Genomic DNA, 26,013 nt, shown 5'->3' with positions numbered 1-26,013 from the left:
AGCATCATACAACTTTAAATAGTCAGGGCTGCCCCCAAAGAATTCTGGGAGCTGTAGTTTGAGAGTTGTCAGGAGACCCCCTAGTATCCCTCAGATAGCTACAATTCCTAGAGCAGTTTAACAGTCAATCCTTCTTCACAGGGAACTGAGAATTGAAGCTCTGCTACGGGAATAATGGTCTTCTAACACAGTGTTTTTCAACCTTTTTTGGGCAAAGGCACACTTGTTTCATGAAAAAAATCACGAGGCACACCACCATTAGAAAATGTTAAAAAAATTAACTCTGTGCCTATATTGACTATATATAAAGTAATTCTCTTGAATAGGAATCAAATAAACAAATTTTTCCCACGGCACACCAGGCAACATCTCGCGGCACACTAGTGTGCCGCGGAACAGTGGTTGAAAAACACTGTTCTAACAACTCTCAGCAGCCTTAAGAAACTACAGTTCCCAAGATGCTTTGAAAGGAGGCACCATTCTTTTAAGTGTGATGCTGATTTAAATACACGGTGCAGGTAGGACCTAGGTTCTACTCTGAGCAGACCCATCAAATTATTAAAACAAATAAGTAATATTTAAGCTTTTCAGACAAGATTTATCTGTAAGAGGGGTCAGGAACCTTGGCCCACTGGGCATCTTTGGAATATAAACAACAACAACAACAACAACAACAACAACAACAACAACAACAACAACAACAACAACAACAATATTACCTGCTCTTCACCCGAAGATCCAAAGGCGGGTTACAGCATTAAAATACAATTTTAAAAGTAATTTAAAACCACTCCCATCATGCATGAGCATTGGATGTGCCAGCTAGCAATGGATGAGATGTGTAGTCCAATAACATCTAGAGGGATGCAGGTTTCCTACGCATGATCTATAAACAGGGGTGGGGAACCTCAGGGCCAGGGGCTGCATGCAGACCACCAAGGCTGTACACAGAAAAATCTCTGTCTTTGCACTTTAAAATTATTTAGCCACCTCTCCTCTACCCTGACCCTGAAACGTCTCCCTAATTTTCAATATTTTTGGGACCAGGCAACGGTGGCTGCAAATCTCCAGGGACAAATGATTTGTGGTCCTCTTCATTTGCAACAGTCCCTGTCTCCATCCATTTCTACCTTAAGTACCAACTTAATCAAACACTTAAACCCTCTAATATGCAGCTCACGGGCAAAATATCTCCATATTCAAATTTCCTGTTTAGTGGCTTCTGTCCCTTTTGATGATAGCTGAGCGAACTCTGAAGGAAGTGAGGAGCAAAGGAAAAAGGAGGAAATTCTTTCTAGGTATATAAAAGTATATAAATCTTCAGCTTTTGGCCTGACGGGAGCACCTGGCCCGTAGGCGATTGGCTCAACCCACCTGGAATGTGATTGCTCCTTGTAAATGGCAGTATGTTTCCTAGAGTAAATGGGGATTTTTTTTAAAAAAAAAAGACCCTGAAAATTTTGGCCCAAATACCTTTGGTCCAGTCTGGCCAGGCATCCCTCGAGCACCGTCGCTTCCAGCACGTCCCTAAAAAGAGAGAGGAAGAAATTAAGCTACAAATCATCAACACTAGCAAGGCATCAAAGGGCACATCACCATGACTTTGATCATGGTTAGCTGAATGGCTCAGTATATGGTGCATGTCCTTTTTCCGGAAGAATAAGGCCGAATCTACACTACAACAGAAGGTGGTGGACTATACTTCGTTGGGAGTTTTTAAACAGAGGTTGGATGGTCATCTGTCAGGGGTGCTTCAGCTGGGATTACTGCATTGCAGGGGGGGAGGGGTGAATGACTGCTGGATCCCTTTCAACTCTACAATTCTATCATTCTCAATAAACTTTGATTGACTGAATTCTATCATTCTCTTCAGAAGATGAAGAGGTTAAATCAGTTACGATTAAATGGGATCAGGACGTGGGACACAACATCCAATTTGAAATTTGGGGGAAATTATGGAAATTTGATATAAAATTCACAGATTGCATACTATTAAGAGAGAATTACATGAAAATGATGTATAGGTGGTATATCACACCAGTGAAAATGGCAAAGATGTTTAGGAAAGAAAATAACAGATGTTGGAGATGTAAGGAAAAGGAAGGAACATTTTATCATATGTGGTTGGAATGCAAATTGCATTAAAAATATTGGGAAATGATATACAATGAATTGAAAAAAAATGTTTAAAATGAATTTTCTTAAACATCCCGAAGCCTTTTTGTTAGGTATCTCAAATCAAGAGCTACCAAAAGAAAAATGGACATTTATTTATGTATGCTACAACAGCAGCAAGAATCTTGATTGCACAATATTTGAAGACAGAAGAAATACCATCAAAGGAACAATGGGAAGAACAGCTGATGAACTATGCAGAATTGGCTAAGGTAATAGATAAACTACGAGAGAAGGACAAAAAGGACTTCAAAAGAGTCTGGGAACCATTTACACTTTATTTGCAGAAACAACAGGCAGGATTTGAAAAAACTTTCACAATTTCATTTGAGTAACAGATATTTCAGAGAAATGATAAGGGATTTTATTTTTGTGTAGGAAAAGCAGGATATGATAAATAAAACTAAATAACTCAGCAGTGGGGGAGTTGAGGGAAGTCCAGAGGAGGGGAAGGAGAATAATTGTAAATAACATGATGAATGAGATTTGTATCATTATTTGTTATAAGGAAAAGAAAAGAAAAGAAAAAAGAATTCTATCATTCTATTAACTTGGAACATGGACTCTCCTTCACTGGAGGTTTTTAAGCAGATGTCAGAAGGACACCTGTCAGGGATTCCTTAGCTGTCATTTCTGCATTGCAGAGGGTTGGACAGGATGATCCTTGGGGTCCCTTCTAACTCTACAGCTCTTTGAGAGCAGGGCAGAAGGTGGGAGACGGGCACAGCTCACAATCCCGATCACAGAATAGGTCCATGGAACACCATTCCAAAGAGATGATAATTTCGGTATTGATGGGTTCTGCCAAGATCAGCAGTGCAAATATGTGCTCAATGGCCTCTTAATTTCTCAATCAAACACACAAGGACTGGCCACTAACTCAAATTAAGCAGAGAGAAGACAACTGCGAGAGCCACATATTTCTTGACAAAAGGATCTGCTTCCCTCTTACATAATGCAACTCAGGAACAGCTGGAGGTGCAGATGGAGGTACCCCCACTGAATAGGAATTAGAAATAGACACCTGCATTTTCCCAAAAGTGAATTTGTTGTGAAATTGTGGAGTCAGGAATCCCTCCCTAAAGGAAGCCAAAGGGGGTCAATAGGGGCATTGATAGTGCCCCTGCTTCTGCCCCCTCTGAACTCTGTTTGCTGCTGTGGATCCCAATTTTGGGGTTCACTTAATCTCTTATCACCCTCCCAACCAACCATCTTTAGGGCTGGACAGAGGCTTCTCCTCAATCTGATTCGGGGACCAATCCAGCAGCTCCAAAGCAGGATAATCAAGGGCCAACCATATCCAGGCCCTGAACCGATTCAGGGGGCCTTCCGCTGTCATGCAGCCAGGAGAGGTGTGGAAAATGTTTCCCCACAATTAAACATGCCTGCACATATCCTTCTCCCCACACTTTGCCACCAGACTGCCCTCTTTTGACAGCTCCAGATCACTCTCTGTGGACCCAATTCATAAGACCACACCAAGCATGCTTTTAATCTCACTGCACACATACTCGTCGTCCTGGTTTCCCCGATGGGCCTGGGGGTCCTTGTACACCTCGTGGTCCCTGAAACAAATGGAACGGAGCATGAGAAAAAAAAGATATGCATAGGAAAACATGAAGCTGCTATATATGGAGGCAGACCAATGACTTATCCACCATGCCAGTGAGGACTGAATTTGGGACATGCTCTGCCATGTATAATAATAATAATAATAATAATAATAATAATAATAATAATAATAATAATAATTTATTTATACCCCGCCCATCTGGCTGGGTTTCCCCAGCCACTCTGGGCAGCTTCCAACAGAATGTTAAAATACAATAATCCAACAGAATGTTAAAATACAATAATCTATTAAACATTAAAAGCTTCCCTGAACAGGGCTGCTTTCAGATGTCTCCTAAAAATCTGGTAGTTGGTTTTCTCTTTGACATCTGGTGTGGGGGGGTGTTCCACAGGGTGGGTGCCACTACCAAGAAGGCCCTCTGCCTGGTTCCCTGTAACCTGGCTTCTTGTAGCGAGGGAACCACCAGAAAGCCCTCGGCACTGGACCTCAGTGTCCGGGCAGAACGATGGGAGTGGAGATGCTCCTTCAGGTATACTGGACTGAGGCCGTTTAGGGCTTTAAAGGTCAGCACCAACACTTTGAATTGTGCTTGGAAACGTACTGGGAGCCAATGTAGGTCTTTCAAGACGGGTGTTATGTGGTCTCAGTGGCCGCTCCCAATCACCAGTCTAGCTGCCGCATTCTGGATTAGTTGTAGTTTCCGGGTCACCTCCAAAGGTAGCCCCACACAGAGTGCATTGCAGTAATCCAAACAAGAGATAACTAGAGCATGCACCACTCTGGCGAGACAGTCTGCAGGCACGTAGGGTCTCAGCCTGTGTACCAGATGGAGCTGGTAGACAGCTGCCCTGGACACAGAATTAACCTGCACCTCCATGGACAGCTGTGAGTCCAAAATGACTCCCAGGCTGCGCACCTGGTCCTTCAGGGGCACAGTTACCCCATTCAGGACCAGGGAGTCCTCCACACCTGCCCGCCTCCTGTCCCCCAAGAACAGTACTTCTGTCTTGTCAGGATTCAACCTCAATCTGTTAGCTGCCATCCATCCTCCAACCGTAAAGTAAGATTCTAGTCTTCATTGCTCTGAATAAAGGGATGATTTAATATATTTAGGCACTAGGCAGAAACATTCCTCTTCTCACATGCATTTGGCTAATCAAACAATCTATGGCCATTTAAACTGTGTGTGGGGTGTGGGTGTGTCCTTGTTGCTTGTTATTATGGTATGTATTTTTGTTTTTATATTGTAAACTGCCCTGTAATCTTCAGATGAAGGGCAGTATAGAAATTTAATAAATAATAAAGTTAGTAAGTTAGTCAGATCATTGGTCCACTGAATTCAAGCATTGTCTACATTGAGTGTCAGTGGCTTTTTGTGGTTACAGACAGGAGATGTTGGAGATTACACCTAGGGCCTTCTGCATGCCAAGCAGATGCTCTCCTGCTGAGCTATGGCTGTTCCCAGTTACTTGTGATATAGGACCAAGAACATAGGAATTGGCCTACACAGAGACCGGCCATTTGTCAACCTAGCTCAGTACTGAGGGGATTTCTGTTGATATTTTGATATGCTCTGCCATTGAATGATTGCCCCTCATCTAAAAAAGGAAGTAAGGCTCCAGTCCTCATGAACCTGAACAGATGACAAGGATTCGACCTTGGACCTTCTGCTTGTAAAGCCAATGCTCTGCCAATGAGCTACAGCCCTTCCCTCAAGTGAATCACAAAGGAGGGCAAGGATGCAAAACCTAGCGAGTGGCCATTCAAAGAGGGCCACTGACGCAGTCATCCTGGCTCCATGTGGTACCTATGTGCAAAGAGCAGCATCTTTGCTCCGCAAAGGTGGAAAGGGATAAAGGACAGGCACAGTTTATCACCAGCCCCAGAGCACTTAAGCCTCCTAAAAATATTTCATTTTGTTATATGCAGTGAGATGAAGGCATTGAACAGGCAACTCAGAAGGGAAAGTAAGAGGATAATAGCTTCCTCTAACTACTCTCTTCAAGCTCCACATTCAGATTAATTTGTAGGGACGGCCCTTTAGGGCTTATTAAGCTGCTAGGTATCCATATCCTTCCTGAGATAAATGGAGCAGCCTTTCTTAGGAGGGCAAAGTCTCTCTCTCTCTCTCTCTCTCTCTCTCTCTCTCTCTCTCTCTCTCTCTCACACACACACACACACACACACCTATAGGTAAAAATGGCTCTTATTGTGTATGATTTAAATTAATAGCAGAGCTTGCGAGTCAGATCTTTCCTTGTGATCCATCCTGGGAGGAGGTGAGTTAAACGTCACCTGCCTATCTGGACCTAGTCAACAGAGGCTTTTCAAAATGTGTGTGTTGATTGATTAAAGAAAGCACAATGTGGTGGAGCAGTTAGAGGGCTGCACTAGGACCTAAGGAGACCAGGTTTCAAATTTTTACCCAATCATGAAACTCACTGGGTGACCTTGGGCCAGTCACTGCCTTTCAGCCTAACCTACCACACAGGATTGTTGTGGGGATAAAATGAAGAGCAGAAGAACTATGTAAGTCGCCTTGAGCTCCATGGAGAAAAAGGTGGGCTATAAATGCAACAAACAAACAAACAAACAAACAAACCTGTGGTCCCATGTCTCCTGATTCACCCTTTATGCCTCCACTGCCTGGGGGTCCCTAAGAGAAGAGGAACATTCAGAAAGAAAGGGAAAAGGAACGAACTGAAAAATTAATCAGTAAATTCTTAGCCTACCCCAACATCCCACCCCAGCCAACTCTCCTCATTCCTGGCTGATGGTTACTGGTGATTTTGGCATCCTTTCCATTCACAAATTACCAGTTTTTGCAAACAATTTCCCACTCATAACAATGCAAATAATTTGCACCAACGTGTGCATCATAATGCACATTTCTCCCCTGCAGCCCCATGCATATTGTTACATGCCACTCCCAATCTCTGCTGAGTGGTAACAAGACTCCAGGGGGTTACAGATGCTTACCCACAGTTTGTGCTTCCATTGGGAAAGTAGGGCACAGGAGAAACTAGTGTCTTTAAGAAATACAGCTTGTTTTACACATATTTACACCAGAGCCTTCAATGGAGGGGCGTGCAGAACATTATGTCCCAAGATTGTCCCTTATTGCTCCTCTAGTAGTCTTCCCAAAGCCCCTCCCCCTCTACTCACAGCTTGTCCCAAACTCCAGCCCCACTTTAAAACAGGGAGGTGTCTTGCTGAACCACTGTGCAAAGCATCTTTAGCCGCTCGCTGAAAGGCAAGCCACCAGTGCTACTTCCTCACTTTCCTGCCTGCTGCTGCAGACTGCAGAATGTGATGACAGCCTCAGGTTTTTATGTATACAGAAAGATATAAAATAGCGAGCTTTGAGGGCTTTGCACTTCTTACTTACCATGGGGCCTGGCCTTCCAGTAAGACCCATTGGGCCAGCTGGTCCTCTCAGCGCCAACTGCAGGGGGGGGGGAGAGAGAGAGAGAGAGAAAAGAGGGTGTGAAAATGGCACCTGCAGTTGTCACCTTGCTAGAGTTGCATGCCAACCAGAGGACATAGCTGCTCATCCTGGTGAAGCCACATGGTGCTCTCCGAATTAGGTTTACTCAGAAGTAATTCCTCAGGGTTGCTACCCAGCTAAATTCTACTCAGAGAAGAACCCCTGAAATGAATCAACCTAAGATAGTCATCTCCGTTGATTCTAAGGGGTCTACTCTGTGTAGGAAAAGCATTTGATAGAAAACCCAGCGACTTTACTTTTTTAGACAATTTATATGCTATCCCATTACAATTGTCAGTTAAAATGATAAAATCAGAATGCAGCCTTAAGGAAGCACCGGGGGGGGTGGGGTGGAGTCAACAGGGAGCCATCAGTGTGGCAGGCCCTGCCCAATGGAACTCCCCGCCAGTGGAAGTTTGGCAGAAACCAACCACACCTTCTATTAGAACTCTTTTGAAAACTGTCTTCCATGGATGTGCCTTTGCAATTACGATTCTTTTCCTTTCATTTTAACCAACCAGTATTTATTGATTTCATTATAAACCCATATGTTGGACACTACCTTGGTGAAAGTGCAGACGATAAATATGGGGGGGGGCTTCCATTCTGCTCGATCTGGAAGCTGCAATTAGTGCAGGATACTGCAGCACGATAGCTGACAGGAGCAAGGCCTTGTCACCACGTAATACCTGTGCTCAGAGATCTGCACTGGTTATTGATCTGCTACTGGGCCGTATTCAAGGTGTTGCTATTAGCATAAAGGTAAAGGTAAAGGACCCCTGACCATTAGGTCCAGTCACAGACAACTCTGGGGTTGCGTGCTCATCTCACTCTATAGGCCAAGGGAGCCGGTGTTTGTCTGCAGACAGCTTGCAGGTCATGTGGCCAGCATGACTAAGCCGCTTCTGGCGAACCAGAGCAGTGCACGGAAATGCCGTTTTACCTTCCCGACGGAGCAATACCTATTTATCTACTTGCACTATGACATGCTTTCGAACTGCTAGGAGGGCAGGAGCTGGGACCGAGCAATGGGAGCTCAACCCATCGCGGGGATTCAAACCGCTGACCTTCCGATCGGCAAGCCCAAGAGGCTCAGTGGTTTAGACCACAGTGCCACCTGCGTCCCTTATATATAATAAACCCCTTAACAACTTGGGACCAAGTTATCTGAAGAAGTGTGCATGCACACGAAAGCTCATACCAATAACAAACTTGGTCTCTAAAGTGCTACTGGAAGGAATTTTTTTTTATTATGTTTCGACTACGGCAGACCAACACGGCTACCTGCCTGTAACTAGAACTTGACAGCAGTTTACCTGCAAGATTGCCTTACCCCTCATATGCCACTTGACCACTTCAATCAGTGGAATTGACGCTATTACAGGGGCCACCGCATAAATACCCTGTCAATATTTTAGTGCGGCAGCGCCTAGACCTTGGAACTCCCTGCCTATTGACATCAGACTATTCAGTGCCCGCTAGTAACATTTTTGCTTAGAAAAGCCACCCCAGATGTTCAGAAAGTTGATGTGTGTTTGAGTCCTATATATATATAATGTATTGCTAATTCAACTTTTCAAAAGTCTTAAATTATTGTGGTTAACTTTTGTTAGTAAGAATTGTTATCATTTTATCTTTTTCTAAAATCACTTTGAGATTATTTTTACAATCGCGCGGCACATACATTTTAAGGAATAAATAAATAGGTAATAAATAGGTAAATGGGACATTTACAGGAGTAGAATCTCGCGACTAGAGAGCAGATCTAGGATTGTCAGCTCCTTGTTTGTACCCTGATACCAGGCTTCCTGCAACCTGGTGCTCCCCATATATTTTTGCACTACAACTCCCATCATCCCTGAATATTGATGGCAATGACCAGGGCTGATGGGACTTGGATTCCAACAACACCGACAAAGTGCCTTGTTGGGGAACGCTGCCCTCTATGAAAAGAGAAAGGACCCAGAAATTGTCACAGTATAGGGATCTTTGTTTTTTTGTTTTTCAACTACTAATTAAAAAGTCATGTAGCTAGGCCAGAGTCAATAAATCTTTTGGCAGGTAATGGGCCTGTCCGCACTTTATAACATCGCCAGGACAAATTTGTTCCATTGCAAGAATTCAATCCCTTAAAAGACCTGTAATTATCTGTGTTCTCCAGTAATTAAAATCCAACCAAGGGCTGCAATCATAATGCATTTGGGGGGGGGGGGGTGGCAGCGGTGGAGAGAAGTGCAAGATAATTTAGTGAGCTGTGTGCTGTGAGTTTAACTAAACTGCTCCACCATTAAAAGGGCAATGGGGGAAAAGTCGCTGCTTTGGTCTTAGGAGGCCAAATCCAAAGTATGGAGAAATATATAAAGTGAAAAGCAAAGAACAATTAGCTGATATCGGTGGGATTTGAGACCTGACTTAAATTTCATGCAGCCACACAGAACGCAGAAAGCTGCCTTACACTGAGTCTGACCATTGGTCCATCTAGCCGAGTACAATCTGCACTGACTGACATTGTGTTTCCAAAGTTCTAGATAGGAGGTCTCTCCCTGCCCTACTGGAAATGCCTGGGATCAAACCTGGGACCTTCTGCATGCAAAGCTTGGGCCCTGGCACTGAGCTGTGGTCCATCCCCTAAAAATAAAGTAAGATTCTAGTCCTCATAGTTCTGAACATAGGGGCTGAGGTAAGTAGGAGGCCTTATGCAGAGTCAGACCATTGGTCCATCTTGCTCCATATTGTCAGGAAATGCCAGGAATACCAACTGGAAATGCCTCTCTAGAGCCACAAGTAGGGGAAATTTCCAGCCCTACCTGGAGACGCCATTGGGGGTTGAACCTCGGACCTTCTGCATATAAAGGAGATGCTCTGTGCCTGAGCTATGGCCCTTTCCCTGAGCCTAGGATCTGAGCAGGCCACTTGAATGCTAAAATAGTGACTTCCGGAGGCAGACAATACTGTTCTACAAACTTCCATGAATGGGGTTGTCAGACCTCCTAGTATGACCTGAAACTTCCCTCTTTGCCTGGCCCCCTTCAAATAGCAGGGGGAGGTCTTGAATCTCCAGACAGGCAGAAGTGCCTTTGATAATAATTTAAAAAATTATTATGAATACTGTGCATGCAGTTTGCAAGCTTCAGCCCACCAGGAGCTGGCTACAAAGTGGTGGGGGTTGCCTTCCTCCGGACCCCTCTCCCAATTAACCTCCATCTCCAGGGACGGATGGGTGAGAGTCTCTTTATTTTTTTTATTTTTAAAGGAAGACTGTGAATGTGGCTTGCAAACTTCAGCCACACAAGACACCACTGCAAATTATAGCACAGACACTCTGGTTGGGTCTGCCCTCTTCTGCTCCATTCTCCCAATTAACCTCTGTCTCCAATGACATCACCTGGGGGTTCCCCCAAGTCTCAGGGTTTGAATCTGGAAATCTCAGAGGCTGGTAAGTTTCTGACCAGGCAACCCTGCCCAGGAATGCCAGGAGTGCCTGACCTTGTATATCCCTGCCTAGTCACTTCAATTCTCAGGAGAGGCACTCTTAGGGTTGCTGTATGCTCTGAGATTCATCTTACATTGACTAAAAGCAGGGTGTTTAGCATGGTGGCACCTTCCTTTTGGAATGCACCCTGAGCAAACAGAAAGCAGGTGTCCTATACTAATGTCACTCAGGTGCCTGCCTAAACCTCACCTGCTCACACAGCCTTTCCCTGAGGGTGATCCAGCTATATCTGGCATACTCAGTTGAGCACAGAATTATAGAATTGGTGAGCTGGAAGGGTCCCAAGGGTCACCTAGCTCAACCCCCTGAAATGCAGGAATTAGAGCTCATCAGCTGATGGGTGATATATTTCTTAGTTGTTTTACGAACACAAATTTCATTACTGCTTTTATGCCACCCACCACCATGCGGACGAAGTAGAGAGAAGCTGGCCCAGTGTCCCACATGCCAAAGTGGCACCTGTCACTTACCCTGGCTTGTTGGAGGATGGCTTGTGCCTGGGACTCTTGAGCAGACACCATGGGGCCTTTCGAGCCGCCATCACCTCCCCCGCTGAACCGAAACTGAAGTGGGCAAAGCGGAGAGAAGAGGATCAGTTGGGGGGGTGGGGGGGTAGGGAAGAACAACATTATCTCACTTCTGGGGGGCTGCTGAGAATGAGAGTGCATTGGTAGCACCATTCCCAACAGGACATTGTAGGGGGCAAAACAAAACACACACCTGCTGTTTCAAGTGGCTGTGAGATTTACTTTTTGCTTGTAAAGGAAAGACGTGTGTGTCACCTGGTCTAATAATCTTCTGCAACCTCATCTTATAACAGTAAAGTCTCCCCCCCCCCCCCACTGACAGTCACTGGAGTTCTCCTCCACACAGCAGAATGACCTTAAGATGCTGTATCAGGTAACAGGAAATGCCTGTATGAAAAAACTTGTCTTTATACTGTAGTTGCAAACCCCCAAAATTGCCAGTTAACGTGTGCTCACCGGCAGCATCAACATAGTCCCAGGAGGTCCTGGCAAACCATCTGCCCCAGGTAGGCCTGCTCGTCCAGGAGGCCCCTGCAAATTGAACGGAACATAGATTAGGTGTTAAAAACTTTGGACAATGCAACTATTTTGGGTTTATTAATGGTGTGGAGACTGCAGGATGCAGTGGTCAGGTGGAGACCCAAGCGTTTACTCTCTTCCTTTTGGGACCTTTCTGGTCGAGAAAGGAAGAGTGGTGGGAAGCAGAGGGAATTTTATAGATCTTCCTTTATTCACTAAATTATAAATCATCTCACAAAGGTTACTTCAGGACACACGAGGAGCACTGCTGGATAAGGCCAAAGGGGGCTCATCTATTCCATCATCCTGTTCTCACAGTGGCCAACCAGATGACCCACCGGGTACCCTTATGTTCTTTCGAAAAGCAGACCGGACAAATCCCACTCCTCTCCCTCTTCTGTCCTGAAGTGCAAGTCCCGTCCCTTCTCCCTCATCCAAAGGCAGAGGGAATTGAGGCTCACAGCTGGGTGGAGCCACCAAGGGAGCTGCCTGCTCCAGCCCCTTCCAAAAGGACAAGCTGCAGTATTGACTTCCTTACAAGGCAGGATTGATGTGGCATTGCTGAGTCTTTCATGCTCTGTCATGTCACAACCGTGGGGAAGATTATTACTGGGCCCTCGAAGAGTCGTAAATACAAGAGGCTGCATCGGAAAAGCAATAGCTCAGTGCCACCCGTTTGACAGACCCAACCCTCCACAGGATTGGGAGCAGAAGGAAGCCCCGGGAGAAAACAAATGATAATGTGAACAAAGGACAGAGAGTCGGAGCATTGGTCAAACTAGCTCAAGGTTGTCTGCACTGACTGGTAGAGACTTTCCTGGGTTTCAGGCAAGGGGTATTCTCAACCCTACATGAAGATGCCAGGATTGAACTTGGGAAGATGGGAAGTGCTCTACCACTGAGCTGCATCCCTTCCCATAAAAATAAACAAGGTTCTAGTCCCTATGGTTCCAAATCCTGGGCAGATTTAAATAGCAACGTAAGTAGCCACCTTATCCCAAGTCAGATGCTTGGGTCCAGATAGCTCAATATTTCCTACACTGACTGGCAACAGCTTTCCAGGGTTTCAAGTAGGAGGTCTCTTTTTCGGGGATTTAATCTAGGACCTTGCGCATGCAAAGCAGATGCTCTGCCCTTTCCCAAATCCCTCCCTCAAATTATAGCAACCCCAATTTTTTCAGACAAGAGCAAAACTTGATCAGGATTTTTTTTATAGTGGCCAGGTCTCACCCATGGCTTTTTCTGGCCTATTGCTGTCCAAGAGGTTATTGGGTTGGTAGACAACCATTCCTTCTTTGGGCCCAAAGCCTGCATTTTCTCCTCCATCTGCATCTTTCTCGGGGCAAGGTGACTGGCCAGGTTTGTAGGTCTGGACAAAAATAGGGGTCTTGGATGCCATACAACAGGTACAGTCCCTGGAAAACAGGGACATTTGGACCCCATTGAAATGGACCATTGAAATGGAACAATGGTATGATCAGTTCTTATTAGAGGATTCAGAATGAAGTTTATTCTCCCAGGGATGTACAAAGGCATCATATTTCATTCCACCCTGTATTCATCACATCCAGGACTGTTTCCATTCCACTGCAATGCGTCTTCCACCAGAAACTATGCTATTCGTCTCGCTATCCACTGTGGTGAAATTACACGACTTACACAATTAATTACTTAAATTACATCATCATTGTGTTATTTATAGAATCCCAGGGTTGGATCGCAAGTGGAGAGAGTGCTGTTGTACTCAGAATCTGCTTGCACACTGGACTAGATGAGCCACCGGCCTGATCTAGCAATCTCTTCTCCTAAACTCTTTTGGAGCATTTGTTGTGAATTTTTTTTTTTTTAACACTTTTGCAATGTCATCAATGAGCACCATATTCCTTTTTCTTTTAAAATAAAGGGATCTGTGTGTTTAATAGATGCAAAGCACACTTATTTGTTTAGAAAAAACAGTTGCACATTGTCTTGAACCAGACAGAAGGGAAACCTGATCAGATGTGATCACAAACAAAGAAGCCCAAAAATTATCTCTCTGAGGTCATGATATACCCAGGCCTGCTTCAGCTAAAGCAGGGCTGAGATTCCTCCTCATTTCTGGGAGCACAGAGAGAGGAATTTCTCTAAAATTTGAAATTTTAGGGGAGGGAGGATGCTGATTTTTAAAAAGAAAAGAAAAGAAAGAAAACTGGGTATCAACCAGGGAATTTATAAGCTGTGGAAAGAGCAACACACATTTGTAAACTGTGGAAAGAGCCACACACTGCCCCCTGCTGGCCATACTCCCTCAATGCAATGTGAGAAGGCATCATTTCCAAGATGTTCCAGGAATTGCAGCCTTTGAGAAGCTGCCAAGAGTGCCTTAAATGTTTAAAATACTTTACATATATATATATATATTTGGAAACTACCTGCACCTTGTAAATATGGTATGGGGCAATCTCTCCCAAAAGCATCAATTAAATAACTTATATTTAGGGAGGGTTTGTATCACTCCCTACCCACTCAACGAAAGGTTAAAATAAACGAAATATATCTTTTGTGATGTTCAGTGCAGCTCTATTTTAAGAAAGTCTTTTTTTAAAAATCACCCAGAAACTGTTTGCAGTGTTCCAAGGATGCCACTAGGTGGCAGGCCTAAATCAATTGTTGTAAAACAGATGTAACAGTAATATTCATCTATTAAGGAAACCCAGTAGATCTCTTTGAATCCCTGCATGTTTGCATTTCTAAGACGCACAATTATCTTCACACCATTGAACATTAGCTTATGCCCAGACAGGGGCAGAGAAAGGGGGATACGGTGGGTGCGAGCTGCCGCAGGTGTCACCACTGAGGGGGGTGGCAAAATGCCGGGCGGCACTCACCACGGGGCCTGCAGCGCACCTGAGCCACGCATCTCTCCTGGGAGAGACATAGTGGCTTAGGCGTGCGCAGGCTCTGCGCTGCCCAAATGGTCCACCCGCTGCCTCCCCCCCAGCTGTAGGACAGCTGAGTGGGAGGAGGCAGGCAGACCCCGGAGACCCCCCGATGCACCCCACCCCTATGGGTGGCTCGCCCCACTCCTGGGTGCACCGCCCCAGGCTCCCGAGCGGCTTCCTCCTCCGCTGTGCCCAGAGGAACTAGGAATGTGCCATGATTTTGCCACAGTGGACAGCGAGATGAGTAACCCTCGTTTGGTTTTTGTGGGAAACAAACTGCAGTGGAAGGGAAAAAGTGCTTCGTGCAACAAATGCAAGTGGGATGAAAAACGAGGCCTTCTTAAATTTCCAGTCATAAGGCTTGGTTTACAGGCAGCTTAATCATCTTGGTCGCCTTCATTTGCACACCTTCCACCTTGCCAATATCCTTCTTAAACTGTGTCACCCACAAGTGTACTCCAGGTGTGATCTGACCAAGGCAGAATAGAGAGAGCTGCACTTTCCAGACCCTTTACCATCTTACATCCCTAGGTACAACCTGAAATGTGTGTTTGTGTGTTGTGCATACAACTACGAGCACACAATATAACAGGGTATATTGACTGCTGACTGCAGATTAATCTGCATTGTTTCTTGAACAAGAGCTCCAAAACCGTGTCACGTGGGCTTAGAGTAGGTGTCATAAGAAAGGCATCCGGAGTTGTTTTTGAACTTCAAGCAGAAACAATTGCCAGCCCAGGAAATAATCCAAACTGAGCAGAAAATTTATCCCAGATTATTACACCAATTGCGGGGGTGGGGAGGAGGAGGATCCTTTTAGAAGAAACAGATTGCATACTGGAGCTCCTCCTGCTGGCCATTGTCGGAATCACATAGGGAGCAACTACATGGCACCCAGGGAACAAGGAGGAAGTGACAGCCACTAATTGGATGGCTTTCAAAGAAGACTGGATGAATTCATGAAGGAGGAGAGGGCTATCGATGGCTACTAGCCAGGGTGCTTATGCTGCGCCCTCCACAGTTGGAGGTAGTAATGTTTCTGAATAGCAGTTGCTGGAAACCATGGGAATGGGAAGAGGACTCTTGTGCTCGGGTCCTGCTTGCTGCTTTCTCACAGGCAACGGTCCAGCCATTGTGAGAACAAGTTGCTGGACTAGATGGGCAATAGGCCTGATCCAGCACACTCTCCTTATGTTCAAAATCTCAATTTAAGCATGCTTTTTAAAAAAACAAAATACCGTACATTATCTCACAAATGCATCATATTGCAACAGAAACCCATGTCAATTGTTGTGGTCCAAGTGAGATCTGGACACTGGGTAATAATAATAATAATAATAATAATAATAATAATGAAGTTTGTTGAGTTTGCTCTGGCAGGCCAGCAAAGGAAACCGCCATTTCCCATGAAATCCAATTTCGGTGTGAATCAATTTTGCTTAGAATGTTATCCTGTGTGATTTATGCTAACATATTTCAACTCAACTTTTGAACGTTTACTTCTGATTCAGAATCTGCCAGAATCTGCATGGGGAACAACTTTAGATGGAGAAATTGGGCCCAAACTACCTATCTCCCTATGTGAACCTGCCCAGCCACTTTGATCCTTGAGGGAGAATGTCTTCTCGGTCCCATCAATGTCAGAGGTACGGTTAGTGGTGATTTCAAATCAAGGCAGAAAAATTATTTGCAGAAAGACAGCAGAAGCGTTTTGTAATAGGTCTCACTCCCTGTGCTCCGAGCATAGGGAATTTGCAAGATAGCTCACCCTTTCGCCAGGATCTCCGACTTGACCCATTGGACCAGTTGTACCTGGAGGACCTGGAAGACCCTGATGTGGAAGAAAAAAGAAGCAAAATTAGACAAAAGGAAGTGTGTGTGTACACACACACACACACACACACACACACACTGAACAGGAAAAGTATGAGAAGGATGTGTTTACTTTAGCATGGTCAAATTGACCTCACAAGGCTTGCAGATCCATGCCCATCATATGGAAGTAATTGAACCCAGAGAACAGCTGCACTCAGGCAGCAGTCAAAAGACACACAAAGAGACAAGGTTGTGCTAAGTGAGAGAAAATAGGGGGGGGCACAGAATATATAGGTCATATTTTGCAACTCACCGCTGGTCCTTCTGGCCCAGATGGGCCCTCAATGAGCATCCCCTGAAAGAGAGAAAGAGATTGCAATACATTTAACAAACAGGCCAGTGGGGACTCTAAACTTGTTTTTTTAAAAAAAATAAAAATAAAAATAAAATAAATAAATAAAAATTCTGCAGTCTAAAAACTGAATTCTGCAATAGTATAAAATTGCATATTTTGAATAATAGAGTTGGAACAGGCTCAGAAAAGGGCAACCCAAACGATCAAGGAGCAACTCCCCTATGAGGAAAGGGCGCAGTAGTTGGGACGTTTTAGCTTAGACAAAAGGTGAGTAATATAGAACTGTACAAAACTGCATGGCGTGGAGAAAGTGGATAGAGAAGAGTTTCTCTCCCCCTCTCATAACAGTAGAACTTGTGGTCATCCAGTGCAGCCGAATGTTGGAAGATACAGGAAAGATGAAAGAGTTACTCATGCAGTGCATAGTTAAACTGTGGAACTCCCTCCTGCAGGAGGCTCCGATGGTCGCTAGCTTGGATGGCTTTCAAAGAGGATTAGACAAATGCATTGAGGTCAGGGCTATCAATGGCTACTAGCCACAATGGCTATGCTCTGCTTCCACAGCTGGAGGCAGAATTGCTTCTGAATCCTAGTTGCTGGAAATTGCAAGAGGGAAGAGTTGCTGTTCTGCTCAGATCCTGCCCGGGGGCTTCCCATTTGGGGCACCTGGCTGGCCACTGTAGGAACAGGATGGTGGACTAGGTGGCTTAATCCAGCAACTCATCTCTCCTTATTTTTCTTATGTTCTTCTTCTGTAGCAGCTGCTGCTTTTAACCCCCTTATGCACTGCAAAAACGACAGGGCTCCAAGACCTTGCTGCACGTTGAGCTCAAGAAAACTGGCACACACAGTGGCCATTCTGAAAAGTACAGTAAGCAGCTGAAATGCACCCCCACCCACCCAGCCACCCCCCACCCAAACCCCAAGGCCTCACTTCAAGTCAATTTATTATGTAGTGACTTGCAGGGCCTCTGTGGAGTTGAAGAGGGGGAAGGCATCCAGCGAGCCTAGCTTGGAATGCATCTAAGCCTGATAAGGAGTGCATTTAAAAAAAAAAAAAGCAAAAAGCTCCAGAATGTTTCTTTTTTTGGACAGCGGAGAGAGAGAGAGAAAAAAATACAAGCATTTGGTCTTGTTTACATTCTAGCAGCCTCTTGGTGGTCTGGCATTTTCAAACCCCGCTCAGAGCTGCCAAATTCTTATGCAACCATTTTCAGCAGATCCCCCTCCATGCTGAGGGCATCTCTGATTTTTCTCTTTTGCACACACACTGGCGTTTCAGCTGCAAGCTCCCTCAGAGACAGGGGTGAGGGAAGAATGGGAGGCAGCTAGAAAACAGTTAAGAGGAGGAGTTGGTTCTGACTTCATTTCCCCTTGTAGGGAAATCACCAGGGAGAAGCAGCAAGCGGAGACCTTTCAACTTTGCAAGTCAGACAAAGTCGCTGTAACTTTGGCTGGTCTGCCAGGAAAAAAAAAACTGGGTTAATTAGGTCGCTAGCGTACAGAAAATGTTAGATGGGGAGGACTGAGCTGGAAAAAAAGAGTTGCTTTTTTCCCTTTTTACGGAACAGAGAAGGCATAGCTGTTGAAAGGGTGTGGAAGCAGCTGGGCTGAGGAACATAGGAAGAACCTGCTGGATCAGGCCAAAGGGAGCCCACCTAGTCCAGCATCCTGTTGTCACAGCAGCTAACCAGATGCCAACAGGGGAAACCCGCAAGCAGCACCTGAGTACAAAAGCAACTCTTCCCTCCTGCGGTTTCCAGCCCAGCAACTGGTATTCAGAAGCAGCGTTGACTGCCTCCACCTGCAGTGGTAGAATGTAGCCATTGTGGTTAGTAGTCATTGATGGCCTTCCCCTCTATGAATTGGTTTAATAAGACTTGAGATTGCATGTAAGAGATGCCATTGTTTTGACATGTTCCCCCACATAAACAATTCTGTGCAAATTAAAAAGACAAGAACCTCAACATCAGAGAGAAAGGATCCAGCTCAGTCCACTCCCTCCCACTATATTAGTTTTCCTCTTGCAGGGATTTTTTTTTTCTTCTAGACTTCTCCTTGCAGGATTTTTTTTTTTTTAACCTAAGGGAGGATCTCCAAATTGTGATCTCCAAATTGCAGCCTGAAGTTATTCAACACTAAGCACTCTGCAACTTCATTCCTGCCTCTGTTGTCCAGAACCTAGGTCAGATCCAATATGGAGATGTACAGTGGTGACAGCAGCCAGATGTTGCAGCAACCAGAATTGCAACGAAAATGATTCCCCTATGAGGAACAGTTGCAGCATTTGGGATTTTTTTTTAGCTTAGAGAAAATGTAAGTAGGAGGCAACATGATAGAAGTTTATAATATTATGCAAGGCATGAAGAAAGTTTCCTTCCTGTCTCATGGCACTAGATGTGGACATCCAAATGAAGCTGGGTATTGTAAGATGATGGATAAGACAAAGGCCTTCTTCACACAGCACATAATTTAACTGTAGCGCTCTTTCCCACAGGAGGCAGGGGTAGCTACCAGATTGCATGGCTTTAAAAGAGGATGAGACAAATTCATGGAGGAGGAGAGGGCTATTGATGGCTACTAGCCAGGGTCACTATGCTCTGCCTCTATGGTCAGAGGAAGCAATGCTGAATACCAGCTGCGGGAAACTGCAGGCAGGGAGAGGGCTCTTGTGGTCTGGACCTGCTTTGGGGGCTTTCTACTGGGCCATCTGGGTGGTCACTGTGATAAGAAGATGCTGGACTAGATGGGCCATTACGTTCTTATGTCTATATTCTTGGGCAGAGAACTTTTGGAGGCTGGGAAAGGAGAAGACAGAAAGAAAGGATAGACTTCCACCCTGCCGCCAGACTACAGAAATGCAGAACAGATTGCTTTGTAGTTATCCCTTTCTTGTTACTGGAGAACCTTTTGCAACTATTTCAGCGGTTGAGAACTTATACGGTCCATGGGCCTTGTTCTGCTCTGAGTAGCCCTCCAGGGGTCATATGTCAATGGTGCATAGGGTTGCCATGTGTCCAGATTTTCCCGGACATGTCCGGAATACTGCAGTCGGCAGCAGTGTCTAGGCGAAAATTGGGGAAATATCCGGGAAAATCCAGCTGTATGGCTACCCATGTCGGTAGTGACATTTTTGCAGTTTTTCAATAAAAATAGCTCAAAAATTTGTTGTTGTTTTTTGTTTATTTTTGTGATTTTGCCAAAAAGGCTCAACAACTTGGGGCAAACGAGAGAGAGAGAGAGAGAGAGAGAGAGAGAGAGAGAGAGAGAGAGAGAGAGAAGGAAGAAGAAGAAGAAGAAGAAGAAGAAGAAGAAGAAGAAGAAGAAGAAGAAGAAGCTCACAACTTTTCTGTCCAGATTTTCACTGTTTGAAATATGGCAACCCTGGTGGTAGACAGGGCCAGAAGCAAAAAAAGTAGGCGGAGCAACAGATGTGGGCAGGGCCAAATACACAAACACATTCCATCCTGGCTAGCAAGAGGCATTATCACAGCTCAAGGACACATTCCAAAAAGGCAAGAACACTCAAGGAGACTGAGAGCCAGACAGAGCAGCCCAGAGGGCCATATTTGACCTGCAGGCTTGAGGTTTCCCCACCCTTGCCCTGGTTTGATAAATTGATGGATTTTTAAATGTTAGCATTGCACAGTTTCCATGTGGATTCTCCAGCTGCAAGGAAAAGGCAAAGCGACAGCTCTTACCGGTTCAATTATGGCTGGCTCCCCTTTCTGTCCCTTTTCACCTCGTGGCCCACCAATCTGCAGCAGACACAGGAAACAAATGCAAGAATTCACTGAACAATGAGCATTGCTGCACTTCATTGGCTGCATTCATTGCCACCAAATCGATTGCCACCGAGCAGAGTGATTCAGAAGCAGAACATCTCATCTGTCCAATGAGACTCTGACATCTACATATTTTTAAAAACAGATTCTTTTAGAAAAATAACTCAGAATTTATCTACCTATCTCAGTATTCAACAGCTTACTAGGCCACCATAATATGAAGCGAGGAAAATGTTTTGCACCAGACTCTAGGCCAGTCAATTGTAAATAACCGATCCATGCTCCTGGAAGAACCTACCTCCAGTGCTCCCCTGCCTCTTAGTCCCACTGTAATCCCACTGTCTCCCCAGGAGGCACGACTGCTCACTTTCGGAACCACTGCACTAATCCAAGGCTTTGGCTTCACCTCCACACAGCATGGACTGTGAAGTCCAGTCTCCTCGTTTCTCAAGGAACCAAGTCTTCCCTTACCCCTTCATAAATCGTGTCCTGGTTAGCAGGCATGCCGGGTCCAATGTCTGGAGAGTCTGTCCGGTCATAGTTGCCGTAATAGTACCCATCTTCATACTCTGTGAGGGTCTCCTCCGTGAAGTCCTTGTTGGGGTCTTCTCCTTCACTCCCTCGTTCTGCATCCTAAGTGGAAGAGAACAGAAAACAGGAGGCGCTAAGACCTTTTCCTCCAAGCCAGAGGGATTTCCAGATTTCCTACCATCAGGGAACCATTCCAACATAAGCTTCTGTGTACCAAAGCCACTGCTGGTTGCAGAGGATTCTGGAATATAAGTTTGGGGGTGGCACATTTTAGCTGTGATTCCTGCATTTCAGGGAGTTGGGCTAGATGGCCTTTGGGCTCCCTTCCAACTCTACAACTCTATGATTCATTTATTTCCCAAAATTCATAACAACCTCAAAGCAGTTTATAAAAAGAATAGAATAATGACTATTTAAAACTTTCGAAAAAATAATTAAAGTCAATGGTAAGCTAAACACTAGATTAAAACACCTGTCAACATTTCACATGTCTGAAAAGGTTTGCCCAAACAAAAATATTTTTAGCAGGTGCCAAAAAGAGTACAGCAAAGACACCTGCATGATGTCAAGGGGAAGACAGTTCCAAAGTGTAGATGCTGCCACACTAAATTATGCATTTATTGTAGATTAGGCCTTACTGCTGCCCCACATGTAATTAAAAACCCAACTGAATGCTCTCATTGTAAAATCTGAAAAGCAGGAACTCATCATGAGGACATCCCACCCCAGTCAAGCAGCACAGCTGCACCTCCAAGGTTTGAAAATGCAGGCAGCTGTGTTGATCCAGGTAAGCATAATGTTCCCCTGCAAAAGAACAGCGGTCCTTAGCATAATCACCAATTTACTAAGATCCACCAACAGCCATCAACTTTCTAAAATGCAACTTCAAGACAACTTCAGAACCCATGAGGCAGTTCAAGAATGTGGACTGTAGACAATGTTAGTCCTACACAGAGTAGACTCATCTGAAACTGACTGGCCTCAATAACTACAAGCCATGATGGCTATGCTTTGCCTCCATGGTAATGCTTCTGAGCACCAGTTGCTGGAAACCACAAGAGAGGGTGCTGATCTTGTGCTCAGGCCCTGCTTGTGTGTTTCCCATTGAGGCATCTGGTTGGCAACTGTGAGAACAGGATGCTGGACTAGATGGGCCACTGGCCTGATCCAGCAGGTTCTCCTTATGTCCTTATGACAACATCAGGCCTGTTAATTCTAGTGGGTTTACTCTGGATAGAACTTGATTGGGTTAACATCCCAAAATGCCTGGGCTACAGACTGTGCCAGAACACGGATCACAGTTTTGAGGCCACACAGTCATGTGGGCTCTGGAGGGTTGGGCCCTTGCCCCCCAAAGAATTACATTGGTTCCGTTGAGGGTGATCACTGTGCTGGTGGGGACTTCCACCTCGACGCCGCCCTCTGGGAGCTTATCCAAAGAGTCAAGGTCATCATAGCTGATATCTTCATAAGGGAGTGGAGTGTAATATTCATCAGTTATGGTTCCATAATTATATTCATCCACCAGTGGATCCTCTACCCTTTCTTTCACCGTGGTCTCCTCTTGAGTTCTCTCCACAATGGGTGGGGATGCTGTAGATGGGGGGGCAAGTTCCTGTTTCCACAAAAAGAAGAGGCCACAGTTACCTGATATTTGAGGCTGCACACAAGCACACAAGCACTGCAGCATGTCAGAAGAATCAAACTGGCTGATACCTGTGCCCCCTAATTAATTAAACAGATATTTAAAATATGAAAAGGAATAGTTTATTGATTTCTGGCCAACCAAGCCTAAACCATACGACACGCTCATCATATTAATAGACAAATCACAAAGCAAAAAATAAGTAAGTACATTGCCATAAAAGACTCGTTCACAAAACTTCCCCCACAACGGACATCCATTTTAATCAGTGGTGATCTTCAGGTGCAATCAATGGCTCTCACTTCTCTGAATCCTGTTTAACACATGTGACGGTTCTATATGACTAGTTGAGAAAGATGCCTGCTATTTTCTCTTTCTCATCTACGCTCATCTTGTAAATATATTCCTATATAAATAAACCCTTTGAACTCCAGAAACTGTAAGTGATTATTCCAATCTAATTCACCTAAGCTTCAAGCTCTCCTAACACAAGGTATACTCTATTAAGAATTGTACCATGTTCTCCTCTTTAAAGCAGATGGCTGTGAAATAGTTATATATGCCATTTTGAGTCCTATAATGCCCCCGTCACCTGCAGAGCATTTAACCTACATTCTGTCAAAAGCCATCTCAGCCTGTGTAAATGGACAAGGGGCAAACCTTTGCACACTGGATTGGGTTGGCACCCCAAAATGAGAGTCATCCAGTTCTGTATATCAATATCACATAATAACCATCTGGAAACATCTGCCTGAGCCCAGGCATGACCTTCTGCAGTGCCCTGTTACCTGATCTCAGAGGGGGCACTGCTACTTACAGGACACCCCACTTTAGGATTTATAAAGGCTAGGATATTTCACCCCCTACACCATTGGCTTGGTGCTGCAACATGTCAAAAGAGTAAAAATAGATGACATCTGTGTCCATTATGAATTAAATTGTCATTTCAAAGAGTATCTTAATACAAGGGCTTACAGAAGCCACTTTGGAAGAACCAATAGCCTCTCTACACCCCACGCCACAGGCAAAGCTTCTTCAAACATGGCCTACGTTTCTATGCCATGTGTGCAGCATCTGACAATAGGGGTTGGGGGGGGGGGGGTTGGATTGGAACCAGTTCACCAATCAAACTGTGACCCCCCTGTTCCATACCTCAGTGGTTTCAGCCCTTTCCCGTGCCACTTCTTCTGTATCTGTAGTTGGGGTTGTAGGTGGTACCACTTTGCCTGTGTCGTCTGTGTCCTCATAGTAGGGATATTCGTAGTAGTAAGTTTCTCCTTCCACTTCGAGGTTCCCATCTCCATCTGGGTACTGCATGGCAGAAAGCACAGCAGGTAGAACATGGGAAGGCTGTGAGGCATTGCCACCACCACCATCAACAGTTTCACTGAGTCAGGATCAGAAGAGGCAAAAGGAGGGAACTCTTCGCACAGCACAGACTTAAGTTATGGGATTTGTTACCCATAAGCTATAGTGACAGCCACCAACCTGGATGGCGTTAAAATGATGGATTAGACGGATATCTGGAGAGGAAAAGGCTATCAACAGCTACTAACCACAGTGGTCATGCTTCCTTTCACTGTCAGATACAATATGCCTTTAATTACCAGTTCCTGGGAATCAAAAGTGGGGGGGTGGGAGGGCAATCTATTGGGTTCAGGTCCTGCCTGTGGGCTTCCTATTTGGGGCATTTGGTTGGCCACTGTGAGAAAAGGATGGTGGACTTCAATGGGACTGATCCAGAAGGGCTCTTCTAACCTAAATATCTGCAAATGAAATAGAGGTGGCTGAGGTGGAGTCTTGTTTGGGAGTGGATGTGTTAGTCAATGGAATCTTGTGTGAGTGTAGACTCCATGGAACAGTCTGCTCATTGCAGTTAAAAGCCAAGGCTCCTGTCCATTAATGCTTTTGCCATTTTTATTTTTATTTTTTTGCTATAGCTTAGGCTACATACGGTACCCACCATGCATTTAAAGCTCACCCCACATAGTAGTAGTAGTAGTAGTAGTAGTAGTAGTAATAGCTGTAGTTTAAGCGTGCTGGAGATTGTAGCTTTGCAAGGGTGAACTACCATTCCTAGGATTCTTTGCAGGAAGGAATATGCTTTGAATGCATGGTGTGTATGCTTACACACAGCCAATGTTAAAAAAAAAAAAAGACAATTTATTAACCACTTAGAATTTTTGTAGGTATTTAAAGCAAAAAAGTCAGGGTGGTATTCACCTAAGTTTTACTCTGAGTAGACCCATTAAAATTAATTTCAATTAATTTCAATGGGTCTACCCTGAGTCGAATGGTATCCAAAACAGACTGGAGTGGGCTTATGAATAAACCCATGTGAAACTGAAGCAGAGGCAGATCCCTCCCTCCCCATGGAAAAGTGGTGTGTGTTTTTTGGGGAAGGGGTGGTTCCAGCTCATCACTCCACTTCCATGAAGGGGTTGCACTGGGGTTGCCTTGCCATCCCTTGCTCTGGATTGCATGGGGGGATAATGGGTATTCTGTTTCCCTGCTGAGGCAGCAGGCCACCTCCAGATTTTGCGCCAGGCCGACATTGTGACAGTCGTTCATCAATTTCCACTTACGTATTCATCAGGGTTGGGGTCCTGGGACTGCGGCGCATCTGGGACAGCTGTGTCACAATCCGGGCTGTAGTGCTCACAATAGTCGTAGGCTGCTCGGTGGTCTGCTACCACAAAGAGCTGCTGGATGTCACCCTGGGAGGAGAGAGAGAGAGAGAGAGAGAAGATTCAGATGACGCAGTAGGATGTGACACCACACTGAGGCAAGACGGACACCCACCATCTATAATGAGTTAAAGAAAATGTTTAAGATCCCATTCACTAAAAGACCCAAGGCATTTTTATTAGGAATCATGACATCAGAAATCAAGAATAAAATTAGACCATTATTCGTGTATTCAACAACTGCAGCAAGGATTCTAATAACAAGAAATTGGAAAAGCGATACCATTCCTTCAAAGATTGAATGCAAGCCAAATTAACAGAGTATTTACAGCTAGCCAGGAGAACTGGGACAGTGAGAGGAAACTCAGCACAATATGTTAATAAGGAATGGATAATAATTAAGGAATATCTCAAAGGGTACTGTGATAATAAATGTTTCCTGGCAGATATCAAATGTGTCTTGTGATATAAGGAAGTGTTAGAAAAAGTTTAAACTAAAA

General features: G+C 44.8%; 1 protein-coding gene across 1 annotated transcript in view; it reads right to left on the bottom strand.

Moving 5' to 3' along the window:
• COL5A1 (collagen type V alpha 1 chain) overlaps window positions 1–26,013 on the bottom strand; it is a 171,305-nt gene that overhangs the window by 70,478 nt on the left and 74,814 nt on the right. The window contains exons 5-17 of the mRNA XM_033137668.1: window positions 25,412–25,543; window positions 23,979–24,137; window positions 22,545–22,796; window positions 21,122–21,283; window positions 20,567–20,623; window positions 16,824–16,865; window positions 16,464–16,526; window positions 11,712–11,786; window positions 11,199–11,291; window positions 7,137–7,193; window positions 6,351–6,404; window positions 3,687–3,740; window positions 1,474–1,527 (exon numbers count right to left, since the gene is read on the bottom strand). Coding sequence (XP_032993559.1) covers window positions 1,474–1,527; window positions 3,687–3,740; window positions 6,351–6,404; window positions 7,137–7,193; window positions 11,199–11,291; window positions 11,712–11,786; window positions 16,464–16,526; window positions 16,824–16,865; window positions 20,567–20,623; window positions 21,122–21,283; window positions 22,545–22,796; window positions 23,979–24,137; window positions 25,412–25,543 — 1,254 coding nt within the window. The remainder of the gene's footprint in view (window positions 1–1,473; window positions 1,528–3,686; window positions 3,741–6,350; window positions 6,405–7,136; window positions 7,194–11,198; window positions 11,292–11,711; window positions 11,787–16,463; window positions 16,527–16,823; window positions 16,866–20,566; window positions 20,624–21,121; window positions 21,284–22,544; window positions 22,797–23,978; window positions 24,138–25,411; window positions 25,544–26,013) is intronic.

The sequence above is a fragment of the Lacerta agilis genome, chromosome Z (genome assembly GCF_009819535.1).
Source record: "Lacerta agilis isolate rLacAgi1 chromosome Z, rLacAgi1.pri, whole genome shotgun sequence".
Lineage (NCBI taxonomy): Eukaryota > Metazoa > Chordata > Lepidosauria > Squamata > Lacertidae > Lacerta > Lacerta agilis.
This window is presented reverse-complemented; position numbering and strand designations above follow the sequence as displayed.